The 27,407-nt window shown below is 36.9% G+C and overlaps 1 protein-coding gene across 1 annotated transcript; it reads right to left on the bottom strand.

The window, feature by feature from the left end:
• Window positions 1-172: 172 nt before the first annotated feature.
• On the bottom strand, window positions 173-27,407 carry nomo (nodal modulator). The gene is made up of 31 exons (XM_082136711.1): window positions 27,233-27,407; window positions 26,637-26,726; window positions 23,455-23,500; window positions 23,192-23,292; window positions 22,997-23,103; window positions 22,302-22,374; window positions 21,393-21,545; window positions 21,121-21,258; window positions 20,807-20,896; window positions 19,922-20,027; window positions 19,623-19,773; window positions 16,505-16,676; window positions 16,274-16,415; window positions 16,060-16,191; window positions 13,649-13,785; window positions 13,443-13,530; window positions 13,299-13,362; window positions 13,047-13,142; window positions 12,731-12,931; window positions 9,160-9,242; window positions 8,036-8,195; window positions 7,491-7,617; window positions 7,262-7,375; window positions 5,870-5,997; window positions 4,937-5,078; window positions 4,741-4,824; window positions 3,913-4,023; window positions 3,725-3,832; window positions 3,429-3,548; window positions 1,453-1,545; window positions 173-1,329 (listed from the first exon to the last, which is right to left on the bottom strand). Exons 1-31 carry the CDS (start codon window positions 27,368-27,370, stop codon window positions 1,198-1,200), a joined length of 3,627 nt encoding a protein of 1,208 aa, XP_081992837.1. The 5' UTR covers window positions 27,371-27,407; the 3' UTR covers window positions 173-1,197.

Here is a 27,407-nt window from a genome sequence, read left to right as displayed (position 1 = left end):
TAGTGTAATTCAGATGTATCTCTTTGACTGATTTGTTTTGTCTGCCAATATTTACAACAATATTGCCAAAATGCATACATTTACATATAACACTTGATCAAGTTTTTTACATTTACATTCCCTCCCCCACCCCCACCCCCACACCCACACCCACAATAAGCACAATATATAGTTTAGTAGATTCCAAAACACTTTATTAATTTGGTTCTCTCTATAACCAGACACGTTATCACATTATTTACTGTTTATTGAAGTGGAATGAATATGTACTAAATCCATCAAATGGTAGGGAATTGAATTTGTTTTTATCTTTAGGATATGTCGTTGCATTTAAACAAATGAAGGAAACCAAAAAATCTTATAAAATGAATTATTTAGTGAAAACAATATCAATGTTTATTAAACAAATCTCTACAAATTCTAGTAAGGTCCAACGCATTCTCATCCTAGGGCGTCATATACGGACGCTTTTGACATTTCGTCTACATCGAACGCACATGGCACCCTTTAGCGTCAATATGACACGCACAGAGCTTTGTTCGGTTATGGGTAGGTTTAGGTCTGGGGTAGGGTTAGGGTTAGACCGCTAGGAGGCGCCTTCTGGCCCATATCTATGCATCTCATATTGACACTAAAGGGTGCCATGTGCGTTCGATGTAGACGAAATGTCAAAAGCGTCATTATATGACGCCATGGGATGAGAACGGGCTGTAAGGTCATATAAAAAAATCTGAACCGCTAAATTTTTTTATGGGAGTGTGGGATTAATAAACTAGTCATTCAGGACACTACCGGAATCATCAAACAAATCAATTCCTTGGGTTCTTTCAGAGGGGAAAAAAACAAAACAAAAAACACACACACATTTGTAGTCTTTTAAATCAGCCGTCCTCCCTGAGCAATCTCACAAACATACACAATCTCAGAGCCACATTCACACGTGCTAGGGACTGTAAATTATAGGGATCTGTGTGACCAGGATACCACAGGCAAAGAATCTTAAGTCATCTGAGATTCAGCAAAACAAAATGAAAGATGTCCAAAAAACTTTGGTGACTCCAAATGAGGTTGTTTTTATGAAAGGATTTTATGATCAGACCAACATGGTCTCATGTGTTGTCTGACACTGGATGCCTGTGAGATCTGAATGCAGCGATTGGCTTTGCCTTTGCCTTCATATTAGCTCATACTGGGGTTTCATGTACGTCTTGTCTTTGGCCTCTTTGACTGTCGCTTGGCTTCATCCATAGGGATTCCATCCCCGCTTGTCTGAGTGAGTCCAAGAACACCCTGGATCTGATTGAACAGCTGCAGAAGAAGTGGGATCACCTTGGAAAGACAAAATATCATTATTTACATAATGTCCTAAGAACTGCAGCTATTGTAAATGACAAGAATCTCAAAGTAGCTTTCAACTATTCTGAAAAAATAAATACAAATAAAATAGCATACCCGCTCATGATTATACACAGCAAGTAACAGCAGTAATGTCAGAGGAAGGGCGATGAAAGATCCTTGGGAAACATCTTGATCTGGCATTTTCCTCTGTTGAAAGCCGAAAAAGTGTAAACAAATTAGGGCTGAATGATACATCAGATATAAATATATTTACAGTTGTGCTCAGAATTAATGGTACCCCTGGTAAATATGATAAAAAATGGCTGTAAAAAATAAATCTGCATTGTTTATCCTTTTGATCTTTCATTATTTTTTTTTGCAAAAATCGAACCTTTCATTGAAGTAAAATAATTAATCACATTATGAAATAAATGTTTTTCTCCAAAACACGTTGGCCACAATTATTGGCACCCTAAATATCTCTGAAGTATATTCCTCTTAATATTTACCTTTTTTAGCACAGGAGTTTAAATATGAGGAAACACAAAGGGCAAATTCCCTTAATCATCCATCACAATGAGTAAAACCAAAGAATACAGTTCTGATGTGCATCAAAAGATTGTTGAGCTTCGCAAAATAGAAAGTGGCTGTAAGAAAATAGCTAAAGAATTGAAAATCCCCATTTTGACCATCAGGGCAATAATTATAATCAACTAAAGATGTTACGAATCTGCCTGGAAGAGAATGTGTGTCTATATTGTCTTAATGCAGGGTGAGGAGGATAGTTTGAGAGGCCAAAGACTCTCCAAAGGATCACAGATGGAGAATTGCAGAGATTACTTGAGTCTTGGGGGACAGAAAGCCTAAAAAAAATGATCAAACAACCCCTACGTCCCCACATGTTGTTTGGGAGGGTTTCAAGAAAAATCCTCCTTGCTCCTCAAAAAATAAACTCCGGATATTCAGTTGTCAGACACGACTGGGACTTTAAAAGGGACCGGCTTCTATGGTCAGATGAAACAAAAAAAAAAAGGGCTTTTTGGCAGCAAACCCACCAGATGTGTTTGGTGCAAACAGGGATTAAAAAACATTTACCCAATGTTTACTACTAAATATATTGCTGGATCTTTAATGTTGTGGGCCAATTCCCGGACATCTTGTTCAGATACATGACATCATGGATTCTAGCAAATACCAACAGATAAAAAAATCAAAACCAGACAACCTCTGCTAGAAATGTTATAATGGGCCGTGGTTGGATCTTCCATCAGGACAATGATCCAAAACAAACATAAAAATCAACACAAAAATGGGTTACTGAGCACAAAATGAAGCTTCTGCCATGACCGTCCCAGTCCCCTAAAAAAGTCCCCTATAGAAAATGAGAGCGCTGAACTGAAGAACAGCAGCACCAACATGCACTTGTGAATCTGAAGGATCTGGAGAGATCTGATCTCTTGTCAGGTGTTCTCCAAACTAATCAGGTATTATAGGAGAAGACTCAGAGCTGTTATCCTGGCAAAAGGAGGTTGCAAAAAGTATTTAATAACAGGGAGCCAATAATTGTGGCCAATGTGTTTTGGAGAAAAGCATTTATTTCATAATGTGATTATTTCATAATGTAAAATAATGAATATGTGTGATTGAAAAGACAATAAAGCTGTTTACCTATACTAAACATGACAACAGCTCTCTCTTTTATCCTATTACTTCTGTGATAATCTGAGTATTTTGAACAGAAGTAACAAACTGCATAACAAAAAAACTAATTTGTAACAAACTGTGTGGTTGAAAAGTCTATGAAGCTGTACCTATACTATACATGACAACTGCTCTCTCTGGCTCAGCGGCAGCGCCAATGCAGATTTGAATGTTGCAGTGTGATTTTGTCAAAGGTTTAATAGACTGGCAAATTGTTGTCATTTAGGAATCGAGATCGCGATCTTTTATCGATTAATCCTGCAGCTCTACCAAACGGCAAATGAACTAATTGTAGATGAACAATCTATTCACATAAATCTAATTATTCGGCATGTTTTCATCACCAAACAGGAAATAATTATGTATGTTTTGTGCGAAAAGGTTCTTACCTTAGGATTAAAGGTTAGTGTTACATGTTTGTGGTAACCAGAGGACGTGAAAGAGACCTGTGGGAGTTTGATGTCATACTGGGACTGTGAAAGTGATGTTTGCAGCATCAACACATAGCTCTGGAAGAGGACAATAAAATGAAATTAATAAATGAAAAATGACCACCAATTTTTAAGCTGGTGGAAAGTACTGGCAGAACAATATGAATGTTGTGAAACAGATTCTAAAAAAATAGGAGTAGTTTAGATGAAAAGACTCATTGTAAATGGAATAGAGGTGATAAGTAGTGATCTACCTCTCCATCACGTGGTAGGGGGGCGAAGTGGAAGAACAGGGACTGGCCTAGAGACACAGTCTGGAAGGGATTGTCAATGTCAAGATTGTCACTTTTGTAGAGCTTCACCTTTAGAGAGGGAGGAACAACAATGACTTCAAGATTTCATCAAATATGTGAAAAAGGAGATTTAGAGTTACTGAACCTACCCAGAGAGTGGGAAGATGATCAGGGGAAGTGATGACATTGCCACTCAGATCAAACTGGTTGATCTGTCTAAAGGCGATTATGTTTATTCCTTCAATATCAGTGTTGCCCACCTAAAAGTAAAAAAAAAAAAAAAAAAAATGAATGAAAACTTCACATCCACCTTTTTCCTAACGAGCCAACAGCCGTCAGTTTGACTGAATAAGCTGTAAAATCTCCTTCAGACGTCAGGAGAATAACGTAACGATTGGTATTTTGATGTGACGTGGTATAAGAAGAATATCTACGGCAAGAGCTCTTTTCAGTCTGTGTATTCTTTTACTCCTGGTTATTTTCTTTTGCATTCCACTGTAACAGTATGAAAAAGGACAACATATACTGCGCATTTATGGTCTGCTTTCCAGATTTAATTTATGATATATATCCCATGAATAATTCACTGGAATGCACAAAGAATCTCTTGTTTTTCTCCCCAAATCCTAATGTCTCTTTCCAGGTTTGTTTTCACACGGATTTTTTTAAATGTTTGTCTCCCCATTTGACTTCTTATCCCTAATAGGAGTGTTTACTGGAATGTGTCTAAAGCAGGTAAATACAATATTTATTGTCTGTCAAAATAATGGAAATCACTTAAAATTATTTTAAATTGCTCAATGTTTCAGTTTAATGAACAATTTTGATTAATGCAATGTACAATACAGACATATATTACTACAGTGATATTTAACACGTCCGTATTATTGCTGTGGAAATAATCGATCTTTTGGAGGTATTCATGGATAAAATGTGTAAAAAAACAAAACATATGGTCAATAAATTCCAATGCTCACCTCAATGGTTTTGTGTGGTGGCAATGCTCTCTCTATGTGATCATTTCCTTCTTCTCTCAGCTGAATATTGTAGTTACACCCAGGCTGACAATGAACAAAGAAAAGGCAAGCTTTGTTTAGAATCTTAAAACATAGTTTTTGTGAACATTTGTCAGTCGTATTGTTTATCTGAAGAGTTACTCAAGTAAAGTCTCACCCGCAAGCCTCTGAGTCTAAAGCGTCCCTCTTCATCAGTAACCGTGTCCTCACTGTACATGCCACACTCTCCCTGCCCCACTGCCTCCACGGAAACACCCTGCTCCGCATCGCCACCTATTGACTGCACTGTTCCATAGCAGCTAAGATACATGTCAAAATATACAAGTGGAAAATTTACTTCACAATGGAGTGAGCATGTTTCGAAAATTACATTTAGAAACAGGAAAAAACTGAGATAGAGTGCGGCAATGTCTCCAAGACGCTTGAAGAAACCTGACTTGCGTCAGAGAAAACCTGAAGTGCATCAAGGACAAAAGCTGTTTTAAACGCAAAGGGTGGTCACACCAAATATTGATTTGATTTAGTTAACAGAAGTTATTCGATGAATAAAATCTATTTATGACAGTATTTTTGAAAGCATCCTCACTTTATAGCATTTTTACACAAGTGCCTACAACTTTTCAGAGTATTGTATCTTTGCAGGAAGGTTTCTTCAAGCGTCTTGGAGACGTTACTGAAGTTCTTCTGGATTTAGTCTCAGTTTTTTCAGTTTTTTTTTCTGTAAAGTCAGATAGACTTTATGATGGTGAGATAATATCTCCGTGTGTAGCATACCAGCTGTTGTCAGACTCATTATGCATACAAATATCTCACTGGATTATTACAAATAATGACAAAAGGAATGTTTGGAAATGTAAACTGATATTTCCTACTGACACACTACAGCAAAATATATAAATAAATGGCTTAAAACAATTTTCCCCCTAGTGAAAATACTAATGTGCACAGTTACACACACAAAACATGACTTTTGCAGAGTACTTGAAATACATATTGAAATATTAGCATATATATATATATATAGGTGCTGCTTTGTACTAAGCATTTTTACTGCCAGTGCATACTGTAACACTGAACTGTAACTGCTGACCTGTATGCGGTTTTGAAGCCAGTTATAGGAATATGGAGGACCTGTCCTTCCTCTACTGTGATCATTTGTGCTGAGGGCTCAAAGCGGAACTCCTTCATCATGGGCTTGAAATAGTACTGGCCAGGACTCTGAGGTGGAGGGAGGAGAGATTAAGAAAATCTAGGTATTTCATTTTAATATTTTTTGTGGAACTCAATATATATTTTTATATATAAAATATTCTCTTTTCTTTTTTTACATACATTTAAAGTCAATGTTGTTTTCAACTCCACTGACTTTCACTGTATGGACAAATACTGTTACAACATAAAAAAAAAAAAATCTTCTTTTGTGTTGGAAAAGTTGCTAGGGTGTTGTTTTTTCTGAAAATTTTTTTTTTCTTCTACAGAAGAAAGTTATACAGATTTGGAACAACATAATTACGCCTAGTTCAGTTTAACTGTGTACTGCAAATACATACGAGTATCAGATGTTATGATAAAACTGACGACATTATTAACGGTCTTCATAATTGCTTTGGAAGCTGAAGCTTGCGATTACCATTACATTTCCGACACAACGCTTGAGGTGTTCGGCCAATCACAATGCTCTGGGTCAGCTGGCCAATCAGAGCACACTACGCTTTTCGGAAGGAGGGGCTTTGTAGAAATTGACACGTTTTAGAAAGACTGGGCATAGAGGAGCTACAATAATGTACTGTATGTGAAAAATTATGTATTTTTTGAACATTAAAGCATGTTAACATATTCTATTACATCCAGTACACAAAATAATGAACTTTGAAAATAGCATCATATGACCCCTTTAATGACAGACTACAGCAGGTATATTAGGCTTCTGTCACTTTAAGAGCTAATGCATGGATCCAATATACTGTTACACAAGTGTTTAGGCGTGTATCCGAAGCCCATTTGCTTATCCGCGTTTGGCTCTGACTCGGAGCACGCACACAGAAAGCCGCCTGGGGAACAGTGTCTCTTTTGCGGCTTAATGCGCTTTTAATAACACGGTTTAATATAAAATCCATCCCACAGTTTAGCAACAGTAGACTGCATTTTACAACACTCATGTATTTGGCTGATTTAGATGATAAGCTTGGGTTTTTAGGGAAAAAACGAAAGCACACCACTGTGAATGAAAGGAAGGTGCACTGGATGGAACGTGGCAGTGGCACAATAATAATTTTACCTTGATCATCTTGTTTTCATAATTGTTCGGAAGCCAAATTCAAAAATCAATAATGATTAATCGCACAGCCCCAGGGAAAAAATGACAGAATTTTTGGTTTAAATAAATTATACCTTTAAAACTGTAATTTTTTTCTGTGTAAACTTCTACACCAATGTGATAGACACATCAAAAAGATGACCATAATCACTGAAAAGACAGTACCAGGTTGTTGAAGGTGAGGAGGCCAGTGTCCTGAGTGAGTAAGTTTGAGCGGAAGCTGGCTCCACTGAGAGACAGCAGAACTCCTGAGAGAGGAACACCATCCTCTGCCTTTATCTGAGGGGCAAGAAATAAATCTTGAACAAAATTAACCATTTGTTTCCTAGAAATGAAAATACAAGATGAAATGTGATCAACTAAGCTTATGAGAAGACGTTAAAATGGCACTGACCTCAAAAGTGACCCCTGCCAAGGCAAACGCTTTGAAGTCTCCTGTCTTTCCCTCCACTGGAGTCAGGACAAAGCCCTCTTTACTGGCACTGATGTCATACAGAGAGTCACTATGTAGGGGTCCAACACTGGTTTCAAAGGGAAAAAAGGAGTTTTCAATTTTTATTGATTAGAACACTAGAGTGCACTTACATTTCAGCCACAATAACTGCATTTAATTTCTAAATATGCCAATAGTCATTCACTTTCTAAACCAGTGGTTCTCAACTCCAGTCCTCGGGACCCGCTGCTCTGCACATTTTGTATGTCTCCCTTATTTAACACACCTGAACCAGATCATCAGCTCGTCAGGAGAGACTCCATGAACTGATTTGAGTGTGTCAGATAAGAGAGACATACAAAATGTGCAGAGCAGCGGGTCCCGAGGACTGGAGTTGAGAACCACTGTTCTAAACCATACTTTTACGCTAATATGTATTATTAAATAAATAGATAAGAGAGCTATTAAATAAATTAATGCGGTATGTTTGTAAATAAGTGAGATACCTATAGGATCCGGTTTCATCCGTGAGAACTGTAATGAGAGGGTTAGTAGCTCCACTCTCCCTAATAGAGATTTCCACACCCTCCAGTGTAGGCGACACCTGCCCCGTGAGGAACAGCCCTGCCCTGCCAGCAATCTCCACCATTTGACCTGGACAGTTCTCTGTCACAACAAAGGATTGTATTACAGGTTTAGATATAATAAACTAGGGTAAAACAACTGTAACCCGGTTTTCTGAGGTACATTAGTGAGGCATTTCACTATGGGACGCACAAATGGAAGAAGTTTCTTACATTCTATGATAGACCCATGGGTTGAAAGAGAGTGAAAATACTTTTTTACAAAACTGATTTATCAATATTTCAGTTATACGAGTTGAACACACCAAGTAATATCCAAATGTCATTTTTCAAGTTGAATTTACTAAAACCCCAATTAATAACCATCAACAACAATTTATAGTTCTCATAAGCCCCTATACCTGGTCTTGGCCTACATCGGGTGTGTCCAAACCTGCTTTAGGAGGGCCATTTTCCTACAGAGTTTAGTTCTAACAACATCCTGAACCAGCTAATCGAATTTGTGTAGTTTCTCACTCTTTACTCTCAGTAAAATGCACCCTTAAAGGGATTAAAAAAAACGTCATCATTTACTCATATTCTTCAAAACATAAAAAAAAAAAAAAAAAAAAAAAAAAAAATTAATACAGGTTTAGAACAACTTGAGACAGAATTTTCATTTTTGGCTGAACTATCACTTTAAGGTTCTAATATGCACTGTTTTGGGGTAAATAATGAATAAAGTTGTTCCTATACGGGTACTGCCCCAGTGACAAGCTGTTGTTCCCCTAAAGGTACATTTTGCAATTTTTTTCTGAAAGTGTAGGTTGCCTCATTTTTTGTACTGATATGAACCCCATGAATTCGATTGTCAATCAGTGTCACCTTATGTATAAAGTGTGGATTTGCTTTTGATGTAGCTTGACAAATGTTAATTCCGTCCTTTGTGTGAAAAGAACTTTTCTGCAATTTGTTTTGTATTTGTTGTGAAAATTATTATTTGTTGTGTTATTATCATAATATAAAAAGCTTAAAAAAGGGTTCAGAAGTTTGTATTGCACTCTAACCTCCAGTGATTGTAGCCTCTACTTCAGGAGGGTAAAACAGAAATTCTTTGGATGAAGGTGTGACTGTGATCTTCTCCCCAGCCCTGAAATAACCAACACAGTCAAGATATAAAATACCAAGAAATTCATGACTGGTACGAAAAGACAAGGTAATACACTTTCTTTGAACATATGATTTTACAATTTTTTCCTAAAGCCCAAAGTATACTTTGGCCGTCCACGTTCCATGACGGTCTGTGCACTGTCCGTGTGACGTAATTTTCATCATCAGGAAGGTCTGTGGACGTCTGCGCACACTGTCCACGTGCAGCTGGATTTTTGTGTCCGCATGGACGATGCGTGTACAACAGCACGTTCGAGTGACTTGAGCGTGTGATAGAAATATTTTATGTAATGGCCTCAGAAATGGTAAAAAGGGTATTTTCAGTAGGAAATTTACAGAAAAATGCAGACTAAGTATGCTCAGGTCAAAGACCATGTAGACTTACCAAAAAAGTACTTAACACAGTAGAACTAACAGTCATATGGTTAGCTTAGATAATTGAGTGATATTGATTTTTACTCAACTGTAAGATTTAAATTCACATGTATCTTTTTGTTTTGGTCAGAGAACTCCTCGGCCGTGAATAAAACTTTATTCCTGCAAAGAGCAACTTGGGAGTCGTGTCAGATATATGCTGTGCAGCTGAGGAATAGAAGTACTAAAGATTCTACGCTCAAAAGACCACTGTAGAGACAGTGATAGTGTTGGAAGACTATAGAGCCGCCCTCGGGTTGAGGCTGTAATACTTTGGGTTAGTATTAACCCTCTGAGGTCTAAGGTGTTTTTGGGGTCCTTGAGATGTTCTGACATGCCCTGACATTTGTGCTTTTTTCAGTTGCTTATAAACATATTAATGGCAAAAAAAAATTACACACTATTTAGCACAAACAGGGCTACCATAATATGTGAGCAACAAGAATGTACATGTCTGCATTTTTGAGAGAATAATGTTTATGCGTGGTTATTGAAAAAACTAAAAACTAAAGTTTCTGAAATAAGGCCATAAAACACATACTAAATATGTGCCAATAAGACTTTTGTCTAATAGATGTCATTGCCTAGTGTTTTTTCTTCAAAATGATGTGAAAATCACCCTGCCCTTATCATTCACATAACACAATACATTGATTTGAATTTTGCAAAGCACTTTCTGTTTGGAAAGGCAATATGCGGAGTGGGCGTCACAGATCATGCATATTTAGTGGTTCACACCTTAGGAGACAATGGGGCCTGCATATTTAATTAGCCATTCATTCAGGTGAGTCACTGAGCCACAAGAATGCAAGAGCAACAGTTGGAAGCATCTCAATTCTTTTTTATTTTTCCACATATTGTGCTTGCAATTTGGCCTATAATATCCAAGGAAAACATGTCTAGTAATTGTGCAGTTAATTCTCATACTGTATTTTCAGGTTTGGAATATTTATCCTCTCCCCAAATTTGTCACTAATAAAACACAATAAAAATTATTTAAAGAAAAGGCTTATATTTACCTTTTAATAGTTTGTTTACATCTACCTTGTAAATATATTTTTTTATTAAAAAGGTTACAATTACAACAACAATTCAAGTGTAATCTTTCTTTGTAAAAACTAAAGTATACATTTTATCATACATATTTCAAAGTTAAAAAGGTTACAACAACAATAATTACAATTTCAACAATATTTCAAGTGTACTCTTTCTTTGTAAAAAAAAAGATTATAGGCCTACATTTTATCTATGTATTCATTACTTTGAATATAGCCAACATTGGAACAGCTAACATCTTAGTTGATGACTTTATTTTTGACAAAAATAGTAGGCTATTTTATATATAGAAATTGCTACACAAAAGCTTATTTGATGTGGCAGTATATTCTACAGTAAAAACTGTACCCAAATCTACTAAACAAAATGTTGTCTTTCATATTTCGCCTGACTGTAACGTTGTGAACGCACCGGAGAAATGCACATTTATTAGGCTACATAGTTTTTTTGTTTTGGATGGTTTTGTTTAGAACCAGCTTTCTGTAAATATATTACATTTTTTTTAGACATGTGAGGCGAGTAGGCTACGGGTTCATGATGATCTCCAGTTCAGACCTTATGTTGTGATTGCTAGCCTATATTTACTTTAAATCCAGGAAATTTGTTAATGAAAAAATTATTAAAATTAAGAGACAATTGATACAAAACGAAATTCGTTTTAAAGAAAGGATTTGTACTTTCTGTTTTGAGGTCTCTGTGAATGTTTGAAAGTATTTTAGTGCTTAGAGCGCTCGCGTCCATAATGGAGAACTGTCACGTAATATTGTTTTTTTCCTCATAAATGCGAACACGAAAAATAAAAGACAAAAGACTTTTAAGTAAAACTTACTCCGAAATTGTGTCCTCGGCGGAATTCGCTCTTCAATATGCTGCCGTTCGTCGTCTGTTACAATCTTCCTCTGAGGAAACAACCCGGTATCGTGCATTCTTCCTCGCTGTCCAGAATCATCTGAAGGGCGTCTTTACTGGAGAAGCGTGCCATACTCAAAACGCGATGAACTATCAGTAAGTCTGATAGAAACTGTGTTTTTATGGCATTGATCGGGGGGCGTATACTAGATCACCTAAACTATTTACATGTGAATCGCGCCGGGGGCGGGGCGCCCGCAGCTGATTATAAAGATAATGAGGCAGAAGGAAAAACGGTACCTCTCCTTGCTTTCAAACGGATTACATGAGTTGAAAACATTTGTGTTTTATATAAATTACTTCATTTAAAAGAAGAGATTTCAAGCTTCATAAAGACATAACTCACATGCCTGTGTGAGAAGTATTCGCTGAGTTATGATTCATTTTCGGACGCGTTTCGGAATGGACTACACGGACAGAGAGAAGGCAGAACCTAGCTTCGTGTTTATTTTTCTTTATTTGGCAAAAAGCACCACACTTTGTTTTTATTGTGAGTATACACAAAAATAATACACATTTAACAGAATCGATTGATGTATGAAACTTGCTTGTAATATCAAAGTCAACAGAGCAAAATTTATTTCTTTTGAACTGAACTGAAAAAAATCCAGCAAAACGCGTGGGCGCGTTTCTCGACCTCAGAGGGTTAATGATCCTGTGTCGGTCCAGCGTACACCTGTGAAGGACGGTGAGTGCATAGATGCGAAAGAACTGTGTGCCCATGTGTGATTGAAGTAGTGATAGATAGTAGTGAAGCCGTCACCATACTTCAGGGAAGTATTGCATTGTATTGTAAGTATTCAGGGAATACTATTATATTAACAACTGGAAGTTTTCTTAATTGTCCTTGGTGAAGAAGTCAGATTTAGTAGGTATTTGTATTTGTATTGAGAATTTCCACGACAAGCGCTTGAAAACAAAGTCCACGAGGTGCCGAACGTGTCTTTCCATGCTAACGGCTAAATGAGCATACTTTGAAAGGCTCGGAACTTGGAAAATTAAACATACCCGGGCTTTAAACTGGTAGACAGAAGTGGAAAATTATGCAAACATTGTGCAAATGTGCAAACATTCTTCAAAAGATCTTACCGTGCCCAATAGGAGAATTCATAATGGAATGGCTCATGGAGTTCATCTGGTTTCTCCTCCACAGGAAGGCTCTTCTCCTCTGCTCTTTCTTCCCTCTCCTTCCTGCGGGCAGCTATTTCCAGAAGCTGCTGCTCTCTTCGCTCTTCCTCGTTTGAGCGCAGGGGCCCCAGAACCAAAGCAGGCTCACTCTCAATGGAAGATCTGCCAAAATAAAATAAAAAGAATACCAGGATTTAACCTTTAACCTGTTAGAAAGCAACAGACAGACTTGCTTTATACTTTTAGAAATGCATTAACAATGTTCCGCCGCACTCACTTGATGGTGACCGTGACATCCAGCATCTTATCAGTGGTGATTAGTCCTGTCATGTGGTGTCTGACAGCAGTCAGGGTTAAGATGCTTGGAGCAGACCTAAGGAACAGGATGAAAAAAAACAGTGTGGATTAGACTTCCTTCAATAATGTTACACAACAAGCACATACTTCAAAAGAACTGGATCAAAGGATATAAAAAGCTGTGGCAACTACTTTGATTTTAATAAAAAGCTTGGCACTGGCAGTCACATACGTGTTGTAGGTGTAGTAATCCTGTTCAAACTGGTGACAGGAACGTGGAGTCACTTTATAAACACCTTAGATTGAAAAGAAATATGTTAAGTACTTTAGCCTCTATAAAGTTCACCAACAAACCTGAAGGAAAGACTGAGCTCACCTGGTTTGGACAGACAGAAGCGATTGACTCCTTTGGACAGATTGTAAATGCCAACGTTCTCTGGTGAACTGCCATCTTGGAAAAATTCCTAAAATTATAGACAAATAATGCATCATAATCATCATTACCATTTTAGACTAGTAACAGTGTATTCTGGCAACTATGTGTTCAGTCATCATTAAATATAGATTTTTTTCAGGCCTCACCAGAGTAATTGCGTGGGACAGTGAGCAGCGCAGCAAGTATCCAGTTTGTCTGAACTCCACTCCTTCTACATATGAGTCAAGTACATCGATCTCCACTGACTTATGCTTCCAGCACCACTCTTCTTGGGTGATAGACACTGTGATAAACAGAGGTTGTTAAAGGACAAGTTCTGTATTTTACACTTAAAGCCCTGTTTACAGATCGTATCTGATGAAATAGAACGGTTAAGATAAAAATTTGGACACATGCTCCTGTCCCGAGAATTTTAGGTTTATTTCGCTTTTGTGGACCTATTTTGCCAAACGCGTCACACCCGTGATTCTTCCGTTGAGAGCTTGAATAATAGACACTCCAGCCCAGTTGGTGGCGATAATGCACCTTTGCCAATTGCAAGCAAACCACGGGCATTTCATTGAATACACAGAAGAAGCAGAAGAAGAAGCGGCGGAGTAATACCGTAAAGGTGCTGCGGTCTCACAGCACGTCCTATTAAGTCAATGGAGCTGGACAAAAACTACGATAAAACCTGTTGGAATGCATCTTTTTCAGCGATTTTTGAGTGCACATATCAGTGAACACCCCTGACCACTCGGTGAGTTTCACGTCTTTGTAAACGAAAGTTTAATGTGTTTTTAGGACGGAATCTTCCAGTGCATATAGACAACCATTGTGGGGGTGGGGGGAGGGGAGCGAAATAAACCTAAAATTTTCGGGACAACAGCATGTGTCCAAATTTTAATCTTAACAGTTCTATTTCATCAGATACGATCTGTAAACAGGGCTTTAAGTGTAAAATACCGAACTTGTCCTTTAATCTTTTTCTTAAACTGAATGTCTATGCTGCTGAAAGGCTGCATGATTTCCAAAAATCATAATATGATTAATCTATAATATATTGCAATATAATAACACTTCAACATAATTATAAACATACAAGCATATGCATATTATGGAAAATGGAAAAGCGGTGTGTTAGATGTGTGTTGTACATGGATTCCGCAAACAATTTTTTTCCAATGGCTTTTAAAAAGTGGTGGGGGCAAAACTGCAATTTGGCAAAAAACTGGTGGGAACATGTCCCACATAATTATACATAATTATTATTATGTATATGACACTGTGAAATGACATTCTCTACTAAAGAGCGATTTTATTTTATTTAACATTTAGTATTATTGTTTTCATTAAAACATATTTAGAGAAATTTTTGTAATGAAAAAATACTTTTATAAATTATACAAGGCATTAACTATAAAGGGATGCATGTTAACTACAAAGGGAATTTAAAAAGGGCTTTTCAAATAGTTTGGACAAACTTCTGGTTTAAGGCCAAACCACATCTGATTTTATCCGAATAAAGATACAAATAATTTTGCCATTGCAACAGATACAGATATTGGCTTCTCTGCACATCGCTAATTATCACTACTATTATTATTTTTAAAATTAGCATATATTTTGTTGTAAAGTACTATAACTAGACCAGATATTACTGTAAAATGTAATAATCGTATTAATTTTACTCTCTTTCAGCTGCTCCCTGTTAGGAGTCGCCACAGCAAAATGATCAGCACATCTATTTAACAGAGCTTTTACGCCGAATGCCCTTTTTGACTTGTGCACTCCCAGTGCGCACACGCGCGTGCACACACACACAGTGGGGGACTTCTTGCTGTGTGGCAACAGTGCTACAGACTGAGCCACACTAATAAAAAAAATACAATTTAAAATTACATTTTACTACACAATAATATTACAACAGTAATTTCTGTTTACATTTCTTCAGTTTCTTACAATTTTTAATTAATTGTGTAGTGATATATATACATTGCCAAAGACAGCATTAAAATAGTCCATGTGACTACAGTAGTTCAACCTTAAAGTTATGAAGCGATAAGAATACTTTTTGTGTGCAAAAAACCCCTAAAATAACAACTTTATTCAACAATCTCTTCTCTTCCATGTCATTCTCATACGCTGTTGACGTAATGTAAACAGTGCAGCACTTCTGGGTTCTACGTCAGAACGTAGGCTCACTATTGGTCGACGCTGGTCGTGTGTGATGCTGGCCAATAGTCAGCCGACGTTCTGACGTAGAACCCAGAAGCGCTACACTGTTTACACTACGTCAACAGCGTAGGAGAATGACATGAGGGTGAGTAATTAATTACAGAATTTTCATTTTTGGGTGAACTAACCCTATAAGACCAATTCACACTGCACCAACAGACTTCGACCAACACAAGGTAAACCACCAGATTGCAGTATGTCGCTTCTCAGACATTCCACAGCCCAACAAACGGTGACCGAACACGTTTACTCGGCTAAAACTATTTGCATACATATTTAATAATCATTTTAATAGCCTCTATTGCTCATTAAAATCAAAACAGGGCAAAACAGTGCTTACCTTTGTACTTGCCGGGTAGCACATTATTGAAAGTAAAGCTGAGAGTTTCACTGCTGCCAGACAACTGGAGGTTCTGCCTCTCTCCCTGTCTGCTCACAGGCTGAAGGGTGACTGTCAGATCTCCACATGCCACTGATGGCACAATTCAATCACTGAGACAAAAACAGAAACACACATATCGAATTTGATAGCAGGTATGAAAAAAATCTCTCACCAAGACAGGACACAGAGCCAGAGACGGATGCTATGAACTGAGTGAAGAGAAGATCGGTGATAGGATGGTCCACCAGTGAAATATCGAGAGAATATGGCTGAAGAGCGAGCCCAGCTTTTACGTCACTTTCAGGGAGGGTCACCTGCAGTACAGCACATAACATCATTTAATTAACGTGCAACTACAATAACTTTAAAAGTCAAGTGGCGTTACAATAGAAATGATCATTACCTGTAAGCTGTAGTCCCCTGGTTTGACTTGAAAGCAGAATGCTCCATGACTATCACTTTCAACTGTGCGGAAAAAGCCCTGATCCTGGGCCGAGAGAGTAACTTTGTAGTGCCCAAGCTGTTTAACAGTCTCAGGAAGACGGGTGACTAAGATTTGACCACACACGCTGAACCTGAAAATGACAAAGTGGGGCAGATTTTTTGCTTGCTATCAAGCGGAAGCCTCAAACTAGAGGGCAGAGACCTAAGGTCCCTGTTCTTCCTCTGACCACAGTTTTCTGGCTAGAACTTCTTTTCAAAGGTGAAGTATCTAAGATATTTTATGTTAAATACATTCTCTTATCCAGGTTTATTGTTCATTGACTACTGTTAGTATGCCATTCATGGGTTTATCTTCTACCCCAAAAGCGTAAACATTGAGCCTCCCAGGCACCATCAAAAGATTGAGGGCAGTCCACTCAGATCTGTCAGTCTCTTTCCAGCTTAACCTACAGTATAGCGAGAGTTTGGGGCGTGGCTACTGTAGTAGGCGGAGCCAGAGGGTGTTTAGCCGGTGTGGGACCATGGCTGATGTGTTACATGGGAAAAAACATTTAGTCTCTCTCGATTAAACAGGTCATGACCACATCAAAGCGAATGGGGCACTGCGATGGTACATGCTACAATGGATGAACCATACAGTATAGTTATGCACCCGTTCAGAAAGACAAATGTACCATTTTTATAATGTTTCGTTTCATGTTGGAACTTTTATTAAGAAGTTGCCTACTTTAACTTGTTGAAACATGCCTTCTTAATAGGGCTGTACGACATCGCGCTTAAACAGTCTTATTGCGATTATGAAATTGCAAAGGCTGCGATTATTTTTTATGCACAGCTTGTCAGTGACATACGGCTCTGTGATCCATCTGAAAGCACTGCGGTTTGAGTCGCTTATAACATGCATTTCAACACACGTCAAACATCTTTCCAAACACGAGAAGCATTTATGAACCTCTTCTGTTTTGTCTAATAAATCAATCAAAGCGCTTCAATCTTCTGTTTATTCAGCTACAGGATAGTATGATGCCCAAAGGGATTTCCTGGAATAATGTGCGTTATCTACTTCTGCAGGGCAAGCAGTGTTTGCGCGAGAGCGCCCTCTGGCTTTCATATGGAGCAGCATTTACTACTGATCACAGAGCCATGCTGCACTGACAAGCTACACATAAAATCGTGCAGCCCTACTTTACAAGCACCTGTAAGATCTGTGTTTTTGATGTTTGAATTGGGGGAAATAGAGCTGGGCAATATGACCAAATTCTTATTTCACGATCACACTATACATAATAATATAATTATTTTGTGTTATTTTCTCTAATTTCTGTTATTAAAAATAAAAAAGAAGCAAATTGCAAACAATAGGACATATACATTAAATATTAATTAAACAAATGAAATTGATCAGGTACAATAGGTTTATTTAACATGTAGTATACAGAAATGTAATAATCAAAAGTAAAAATGAAATATCGCATAGTCTTCACTGTATGAATTCAATTTAAATGTATTCTTACTAAAGCTAAAAAAGTTATTCAGTCAAGAGCAGCAAGCAGCAAGTTATTTTCTCTTTAGTTTGATTCACATTAATGACACAGAGCAGCAGGCAGGTATATTAGGCTGCTGTCACTTTAAGACCAAACGCACAAAATCAAATCCATTATACTTATACACATCCGGTTTACACCCAACTGTTAACTGTCCTATGAGACACAATGCTCTTCTGTAAGTTGTACTGTAGGCTATCTTATACCTTTTGATGTTCGTATTTCGTCCTGTAACTGGCAAAAAGGAAGAGAAGATCGCTCCATGTGTGCTTGATCTGCCACTTACACTCAGGTGCTACAGAAATCTGTCACATCGTATTAAAGAGCGACATCTATTAAACTGAATTTGAAAGTTGAGACCATTTTTCATAAGGGATGTCGTGTTTTCACCTCTTGGTTAAAACATGAATATTCATTATAATTCTGTGATCAAGCTGACAAAATAATAATAATAATAATAATAATAATAATAAAATTGCAATAATTTTGACACAATATAAAATGTGACCATTTTGACTCACAACTGTGCTTTGAACTGCACAAACTGGTTGAAAACCACTTAGACACAAAACTGACATGATTGCGAGTCACACCTACAGACAAGTGTCAATCAGTTCACCTGACTGTGGAGGAAACCTGCGATTTGAACTCATATATGATAAACATTAATATTAGTTCATGTATTTTAGCAAGCAGTTCTGTTGGTAGGAAAACCATGGTCTCTATATTGAGTCTTGAATAACAAGGTGACACGGTTTTCAATTTGAGAAATAATCCATAACCATTTGAAATAGAGCGATTTAGTATAATAAAGTTGATTATTATGCAATCTTACCATACTGATATGGCAGATTTCAATATTTGGTGGTTTAAATGACTGCTTGAGGTCTCTGTGCAGTTTAGTGCCGCTTTCAGAGTGGTCACGTCCATAATGGAGAACTGTCACACCCGTAACATTGTTTTTTCCTCATAAACGCGATCACAAAATATAAAATAAAATGACAATTTTATGTTCTGTGAAGAGTCAACCCTTCTTTATTCAGTGAGTAGTATTACTTTTGGTTTGCGCAGTGTAATTCACAGAATTCATAAAAAATATGCTGCCACCGAAAACTTTTTTTGTCACGTCCGTTACGCATTTATATTTCCCTCGTCTAAAATATAAACGGCGTGTCTAGACTGATATTTTTCGAATGTCTGGACTCTTTTATTAAGGGATTATGGATATATAAACAGACGTTTCAATATATTGGTATTAAATGCATTTTCTGAGAATTTATATTTCAAGTTATGACTGCAATGTCACGTCCATAATGCCGGAATTGCCCCATTCTGATGTCAATATACATTTACATACAGCGACATACAAGATTAAGCAAAATCTCTAACAATAGACATTTTATACAGTGGTAGCAATATGTATCATCATACCGCCCAGCGCTATTTGAAAATATGTTTTATTTTTGTAATTCCGCTAGGTGCACAGAAATTACATACTTCAACTTTAAGGACAGTTCTTATATGCATACTCACCCTGCAGTGATGATGTCTGGCAGCTGAGGGGTGCTGGGAGCAATCTTCACAGTGACTGGCTCAAAGAACATCAGCTCCTTGTGCGTGTTGATGGTATAAGTGCCTGTGGTCATATTCTCCAATCGGAATGAGCCATCTTCATTAGTTTCCACTGTGAAAGAGACCAGGGAGGAGGTAAAATATAAATGCAATGTGTTAATTTAGCATACATTTGTTAATTAAGCATGAATTGTTGGGTTCTTAGGAGTATACCCATGGCTAACTATGTTAATTTTACTTAAGCGTAGCATCACAGTTACCTCTAATTTGGTTGTTAAGCGTAACTACAGCCTCTGCAACACCCTCTCCATTGGGGCTATTCAGAACTCTGCCCATCACAGAGAATCCCATGACCCGGAATATTGGCTGAGAGACAAAATAGGAAAAACATGTTAGAAAACTGGTTAGGCTGCTGAGCAATTGTTTCATAGAGGAGTTAATAAATTAAAAATGTTTTGCTCATTAATCATTTAATGTCCATTTGAAGACAGTACGTAAGCATTACTACAGTTCTTTTAATTGCTTTGGTTCAATTTTCACAAGCAAGTGGTACATTTCCCAAAGTCTTAGTACTAATCCTAACCCTATAACAGATGACCAAAAATGCACTTTAAAAAAAACAAACATTTCAGCATGTTTTCAATTATGTTATGTACAATACAGAAAATAGGTGTTTCATCTATATAAACATTTCAGATTGATCAAAAATGCATCAGAAGGAGATGCATCAAGCTCAAGCATTTAATATTACAGTGTGCCACATCATTATAATATAAACAGAGGGCTTACCATGGTAGAGACAAACAAATTACTGCAACTCATCTGGAAAGGGTTAACTAGTACTACACTATAGACTCCGTCATTTAGTACTGTATTGACAGCAACATTATAGCAACAAGGCTTATTTCAAACATACTGCATATCTTGCATTATTTGCTACTGAATTAAATGATTGTAAAAAGTACTGAATCACAGATCACATCGATTAAACCAAATGTTCTCATTACATATTACAATGATATTTATTGTGTTTTGAAACAATGATTCTGTGACAAGAAAATGGTTTTGAAAATAGTACCAAAGCAAATAAAAAAACTGAATAACAGCCTCTAAACCATAACAAGTCAGAGAATTGAGAAACTCACCTGCAACATTAAACTGTTGTGTTGTACTTTGAAATCCATCCGAGAAGGAGCAACATCAAAAGTAATTCTCTCTCCTCTGTAATATGGGACCTGCAATTCAAGAAGAGACAAGCTCTGACATTTGTGCTTTATCATTTACAAATGATTTAACTTATAAAAAAGGCAGCATGCGATGGAAATAAATGTCACATTATTTTATAAAAAAAAAGACAGGTGTTTATATATTATGCTTCAGTGTGCAGTGTGTGCCAGTAGTTCACAATTCACATTTCCTATGGAAATTAGTGACAATAAAAGTAAAAACAGCTTCTTACCACAGTGTATTCACCACTGGGAAGACAGGGAAAGGAGAAAGTGCCATCCTCACGAGACTGGGAGCTGCACAAATACACAAGGGAGGGGTCGCCGATTAAAGCCCCATCCACAGGAGCCACACTGCAGCCATTAATATCCTGGATAAATAACAGATTTGATTAGAAAAAGTTTACCAGATAATAGATGATGATTCTGTGCATATTTGTGACAACATTATCATATTATAGAATGACATATACAGTTGGCTTTTGAATCTAATAAAACCATTTACCTCCTGTGTTACACTGGCAGAGTAAAGGAGGAAACTGACTCCCTTCATGGGTTCACTATCACTCTGCACCTCTCCAGAGACATCATAGCCCTTTACCACAAGAGGAGCTGCGGCGGGGGCATTTTCATTCGACACAACCACAGTGGTTGAGCTCTGTTGGGAGGGGAGAGTAAACCAACAAGATTTCTTAGAACAATATAAAAAGCTGGATCAAATCTGAATTTTCTCCAGTTAAATGATAAGAAAATCATAACTTTTGGCCCTAGTGATCGTGTAAAAATGCATGGAAGGACTATCTTGGGCCTCTGTCATGGAATGTTAAGAGTCAAGTAAAAAAAATTGGGAGACATATTTGACTCTGATCTTAAATTTTACAAGTCTAAAAAAATAATAATACAACAATCGGTAAATTAAAACCAGTTCTTTCTCTTACTGATCTTAAAAAAAAAGTGATCGATGCCTCGATTATTGTAATGCTTTATATAATACATATATTGTATACATATAAACAATAGGTATTTGTCGATTTTTATCGTTACGCCTACAGCTTGTTCAAAATGCAGCAGCCAGGTTGCTAATAAATACAAGAAAGAGAGACCATATTCCTCCAGTCTTGGCCTCTCTTTGGTTGCCTGTCAAGCAGTGAATAGAATTCATGATGTATGTTTTAAAGCTCTTCACAGTTTGGCCCCAGTTTATATTTCAGAGCTTATCAATACATACTGCTTCTCAAAATCAGTTGAGAATATATTTATTCTATTATATATTTATATTTAAATGAGATGCTTTGACATAAATGTAATGTATGAACAAACATAGTAGTATGAAATGTAGTGGCAGCTTTCTTTGGGTTTTGACCTATTTGTCATTGAGAACTATTTTGTCAACAAGCTAGTTTGTACTTTATACCTGCTCCAGGGTCCATGAGACATGAGAGGCGGTGATGTCATAATTTCCTGGAAGCACCTTGAGAAAAGAATACCTGTAAAACAAGCAAGATAGATAAGGTAACATGTTTTTGTCTATTTGTTAATGGAGTATTTGTGCAGTAAAAATCTGAAAATTATTTTGAATTGAAAAGTTAAAGAGAGAACCTTGGGGTAAAATGACCCCCCATGGCATATTGTTTGCCATGGGGGGTCATTTTACCTGGTGTTTTTATTGTTAAATTTAATCATTATTTTATATGTCATGGATATATTATTTTTAATCATTTCAAGAATTCATTGCATACTTCAAACAATTACTCATAATATTTTTAAACAATAATTTATCACAATCTATAGACCAGTGGAGTGAAATCTGAATTAAATCTGTACATGCAATAGTGTAAATCAAAAGTATTAAAAAAGAAGAATCAAAGTTTCATATTTCGCTGCATTCAAACTTTAACTTGCAAATTCGCATGATGTTAAATGATCTAGGGATTATGAGGTGTTGTCTTGGCTCAATTATATGTTGAATTTTCTTTTTAGACAAAGCGGTGCAGAGCGGGACAATATTAAGCCAGTTCTTCTGTGTCAGAAGAACTTTTTCAGGATCAGTGTCTAGTCAGACCGTGCCTTACCTGTTTATGAAGAGAAAAAATATATATATATACTCACTGGCCTCCAGCTTGGGTGAGGACACTCTGAAGAACATCATCTTCTCCTGCTTTTCTCAAACTTACTTCAACGCCAGCAGGCCCCAACAAATGCCCTTTACTCAAGACCTTAATGATTGAAGAAAATTAGCTGATTTTTTTTTTTACCTTACCAAAAACTGAATTACAAAGTCAGACGTACAGAATTTCAACTTACAGTTCCCAGGACTGAAAATCCTGTAAAAACGAAGTTGATGTCTTGTTCTTTAGTGCAGATGTCAGTAATTCCATCCACATGTAGGTCCACAGTTGTTGGTTCTGCGTACAGATAATGCATAACACAATACATCACAGGTGAATGGTAAGCACAAGTTACACCATGGATTGATAAAGAGCAGATTTAAGAGTATACATGAACTTGAATTATTGAAGATTGAATTATTCACTATGTTATCGCATGAAATCATATTGATTTCTTACCAAAGCTCCATCCTGACGGTGGTTCTATCTTTAGAACAAAATCACCCTGTAAAAGATGGTGGTCCCGATTAGTGCAAACATACACATAAGCTACGATCATGAACTTTGTGCTGCAGATTAATTGTCACACAGATAATTGTGATTAATGATTTAATTCTGTTTTGTTAATGTTTTGATCAGTTTGTACAAAATTCTGCTGCTAGAATCCTTACTAGGACCAAGACAAAGGATCTTATAACTCCTATCTTGGAGTCCTTACACTGGCCCCCTCTCAGGTTTCGTGTTGATTTTAAAATTCTCATGCTTACCTTGAAGGCTTTGCATGGTTTGGCTCCACAATATTTGTCAGAGCTCTTATTCCCCTACACCTCAACGCTTGATCTCCGCTCCTCCGAAGCTGGTCTTTTAACTGTTCTGCTAACTCGTTTGAGAGCTATGGTTGATAGGGCTTTCGCTTCTTTTGCTCCAAAACTTTGGAACTCTCTGCTCTCTGAGATTAGGGCACACCAACTGCGATTTTAGAGTTCGGGCTAATATTTGGCACTAATTCAAGTGTACTTGGTTGTAAAGGCTAAAAGGGAATTTCCGTTTAGGACAGCAAACTGCTGATCGACCAACCTAAATAGGGTGAGTTTTACCTCTGTTTAATGTAATGTTACTTTAGTCAAGTGTACGTGGGAAACCATGGCATGACCAAACCAAAGCTACTATCAGAGAAGTATATTGGTCGGCTTATATCTGTAGTAGTGTTTATGACCTCTGTCTAAAGAAAACGTTACTTTAATTTAAGTGCATACAACCGAGGGGGCTATACAAAAAATATATTTGATTGTGTAAGCGTGAATGTGACCGTCGGTATTAGCCAATTACCTCTTTTTTTGTGACTCGAAGCTGGCGAGTTTGTGATCATGGGCCCACATAATATATTAACGGCCGGTGCGAGGACCCTGTGCGACTTCGGCACCCGAATGAACGATTAATAAGAGTAAAGAGTTAAATAGAACAATCAAAAGTATTGCTAAACTATTATATAAATGACCAATAACAAACTGGCATTCCAACTTAAATTTGAGGTTGTGGTAAAATGGAGTCAGATAAAAGCTTAATTGGAATCAAATTACTTTTCCACGCGGAAAAGACAGTAACATGCAGTAAACCTTCACCCGCTTATCGGGAACTGTCGTTGGACCGATTGGGCAGGCCTTACAGGTTCACTGCAGTTTTAAGGAGAAAATACTCTGCAATGGTGCTGCTGACTTATGAATCTACACATGGTTTGTCTTAAAGCACATTAAAAACACCACATAGACATATAAACAACATTTAAAAACTTGATTTTCACCCCTGGGGGACTTGTCACACTTGTTACAAGCACCATGTTACTTTCAAAAGGTGATTTACTCCCTTTTGATCGCTTCGGGAGACAAGACGTCAGTGTTTGTTTATATACCAACCATACACTTTTATCCCAGTTTTTCTGAGATAATATGAATATTTATAACGATACTGTGATGTTGAAAAGATATGAAGCTGTATACCTATGACAACTGCTCTCTCTGGCTCAGTGGCAGCGCCAACACAGATTTGAATGTTCCAGTGTGATTTTGTCAAAGGTTTATTAGACACAGGCGAATCGTTGTCATTTAGGAATAAGACCTCGTGGGTGTTTGAATGGAGATCGTGATCTTTTAATGAGTAATTGTGCAGCTCTACAGGAAACTGCTTCTCTGATGGTGTGAATTAAGGTGAAGCTGCAGATATAAGGATGAAATACTGCATTGTAAGAGCCTGGCAGGCGGTCCCTCAGCCTGCTCAACTCCTGTTCCAGTTAAAAATAGACGGGCCTGTCAAAAATGAATTTTGCCCCAATTTACACCATCAGAGAAGCTTGCAGCAATTTGTGAGTCCTATGACAATACGTGATTAGTTTAAACTCCACTGGGAAACTTTACCATTCTGCAGATTAGGGCTGCACAATATATTGAATTTCATGATGCATTACAAATTAACTCATAAGGGTTGCATGTGCATTGCAATTTGATTTTACTGCATCAATCCGGAAAGTTATGGAGATGAAAAGAGCAGAGAAACATCTAGAAATGCACCCGTTTTCTGGTATGTGCATTGAGCGGCAGCAGTGATGCACGTGTCAAGTAAAGAACATGCAACTAACCCTAACATATGATAGCTGGACTATCAAGGGAACTGGCCTGATGCTGTCATCTATCTTCAAGGTAGCAAGGTGTTTTCCTCCAGTGCACTTACATTTTCCTTATTTGAATAATGAATAATAAATAAAGTATCTTTATTATTTAATAAATAATATAAAAAAATTATAATAAAGTATCTTTATAATACTATAATAAATATTTCATTAAATATAGGCTATATGAAAAATTATAAGTTAACTAAATATCATTTACTATGAGGGATCTACCTCTAAGTTTTTCTTTAATATTATTCATCTTTTAGTTATTTAAAATAGTCTTGCTGCCAAATTAGCTTCCAAACATTTGGCCTACAAATTTCTGCAGAAAATGTATAGAATGCATTCATACATTTATGTTTGTTTTTAAAGCCTTTAATTTCTGCATTGTTTAGAGAAGAACACATAGATAGATATGAAAAACGTTTTGTCAGTGAAGTACGGAAAATAAAATCTGATTAATTGGTTTAACATAGAAATAATCTACACATGTACTGAATCTGATCATCAAAAGTGTTTTAGTTGCAACCATAAAGCCTACTTTTTAAAATTAATGTGAAACAATTATAAATAAGTAATATGAAGAAAGATTTATGCAAATAGATAAAGCAGAAAGAAGAAATGAATAGTCAAATAAATTCAAGCTCCACTCTCCACATCATTTGCTTATATTGATGTTGTAGATGTCATTTTGCACAAGTATATAATGTAAAATAAGCATATTATTTACTATTGTATTTCCATTAATGCTAGATGATACTTTTTAATTTGACTTAATTTATTTTTACTTAGTTCTTTAAATAGAATGAACAGGAAACATGCATGTTGGAGATGTCAGTTTTTTATGGCTTAGAATCTAGAAAGAAATAGTGGAATCATATGTTCCTCGATATTGTGTAGCCCTACTAAAGGGGAGGCAATCTGAATGTTCAAGAAAAAGATTCAGAATACAAGACATTCTAAAGAGTTACAGTACCTTGTCATAGAGGGGGACCATGAAGTAACCATTGATTGGTGCACAGTCAGTCTGATATTTCAGAGAGCCCTGCTTAGTGTACAACTTTATCTGTAAAGAACACATACATAGTCAAGGTTGGCCATAAACTCATTTTAAATTCATTATACTTTTTACAATGCCATTGCATTTACATATCTCAGTCAATTTTCGTCAAAATTTTAATATACACTATCATACTTCATCTTAAAAAAAAATTTAAACACTTGCTAATACTGAGAACAACATAGATTGCTTGACTACCTGTATGCAGTTAATTCAGAGAGTTTCAGTGATTAACTTGAGTAAGGCAAATCTAATTAACCGAGACAGATCTGTGATAATAATATTAAACATGCTTGAACAAATGCTGACATTGCTTGACAGGTTGGTAGCTGTCATGCAACCTGCTACATTCACGACAGACGGATCAACAGATTATGCGATCTACAACCTAAAGGCATTACTTCTTAGGAAAGCAGATGATATATAGATCAGATAATCAGGTCAGTTCCGGAACTGCATGCGCTAGCTAGCCAGCTAACCATTCTTAACCCTAAAACTCAAGTCTTTCTTACCTCAATGACAGAGTAATTAATTTCCACGTCTGACTTCACAAAACCCCCACAGCCTACCAAAATATCATCAGTACCATTCACAAATGTCAAATACAAAAAAGATAGAATAAGAAACACTAGCTCTTTAATTCCACCCATCGTGCAGCGCTGGTGTAGCGTACTGACGTACGGTGAA

Source organism: Leuciscus leuciscus (genome assembly GCF_965113295.1).
Source record: "Leuciscus leuciscus genome assembly, chromosome: 14".
In the NCBI taxonomy this organism is placed as follows: domain Eukaryota; kingdom Metazoa; phylum Chordata; class Actinopteri; order Cypriniformes; family Leuciscidae; genus Leuciscus; species Leuciscus leuciscus.
Note: the sequence above shows the minus strand (reverse complement) of the source record. Positions and strands in the feature narration are given on the sequence as shown.

Excerpts from the sequence above, each read along its gene's own strand:
- nomo (XM_082136711.1), bottom strand. The coding sequence starts at position 27,370 with ATGGGTGGAATTAAAGAGCTAGTGTTTCTTATTCTATCTTTTTTGTAT. Across the intron at positions 4,825-4,936 it reads TTAGACTCAGAGGCTTGCGG|CCTGGGTGTAACTACAATAT; the intron begins GTGAGACTTTAC and ends GTTCATTGTCAG. Across the intron at positions 1,330-1,452 it reads CTGTGTATAATCATGAGCGG|GTGATCCCACTTCTTCTGCA; the intron begins GTATGCTATTTT and ends TGTCTTTCCAAG.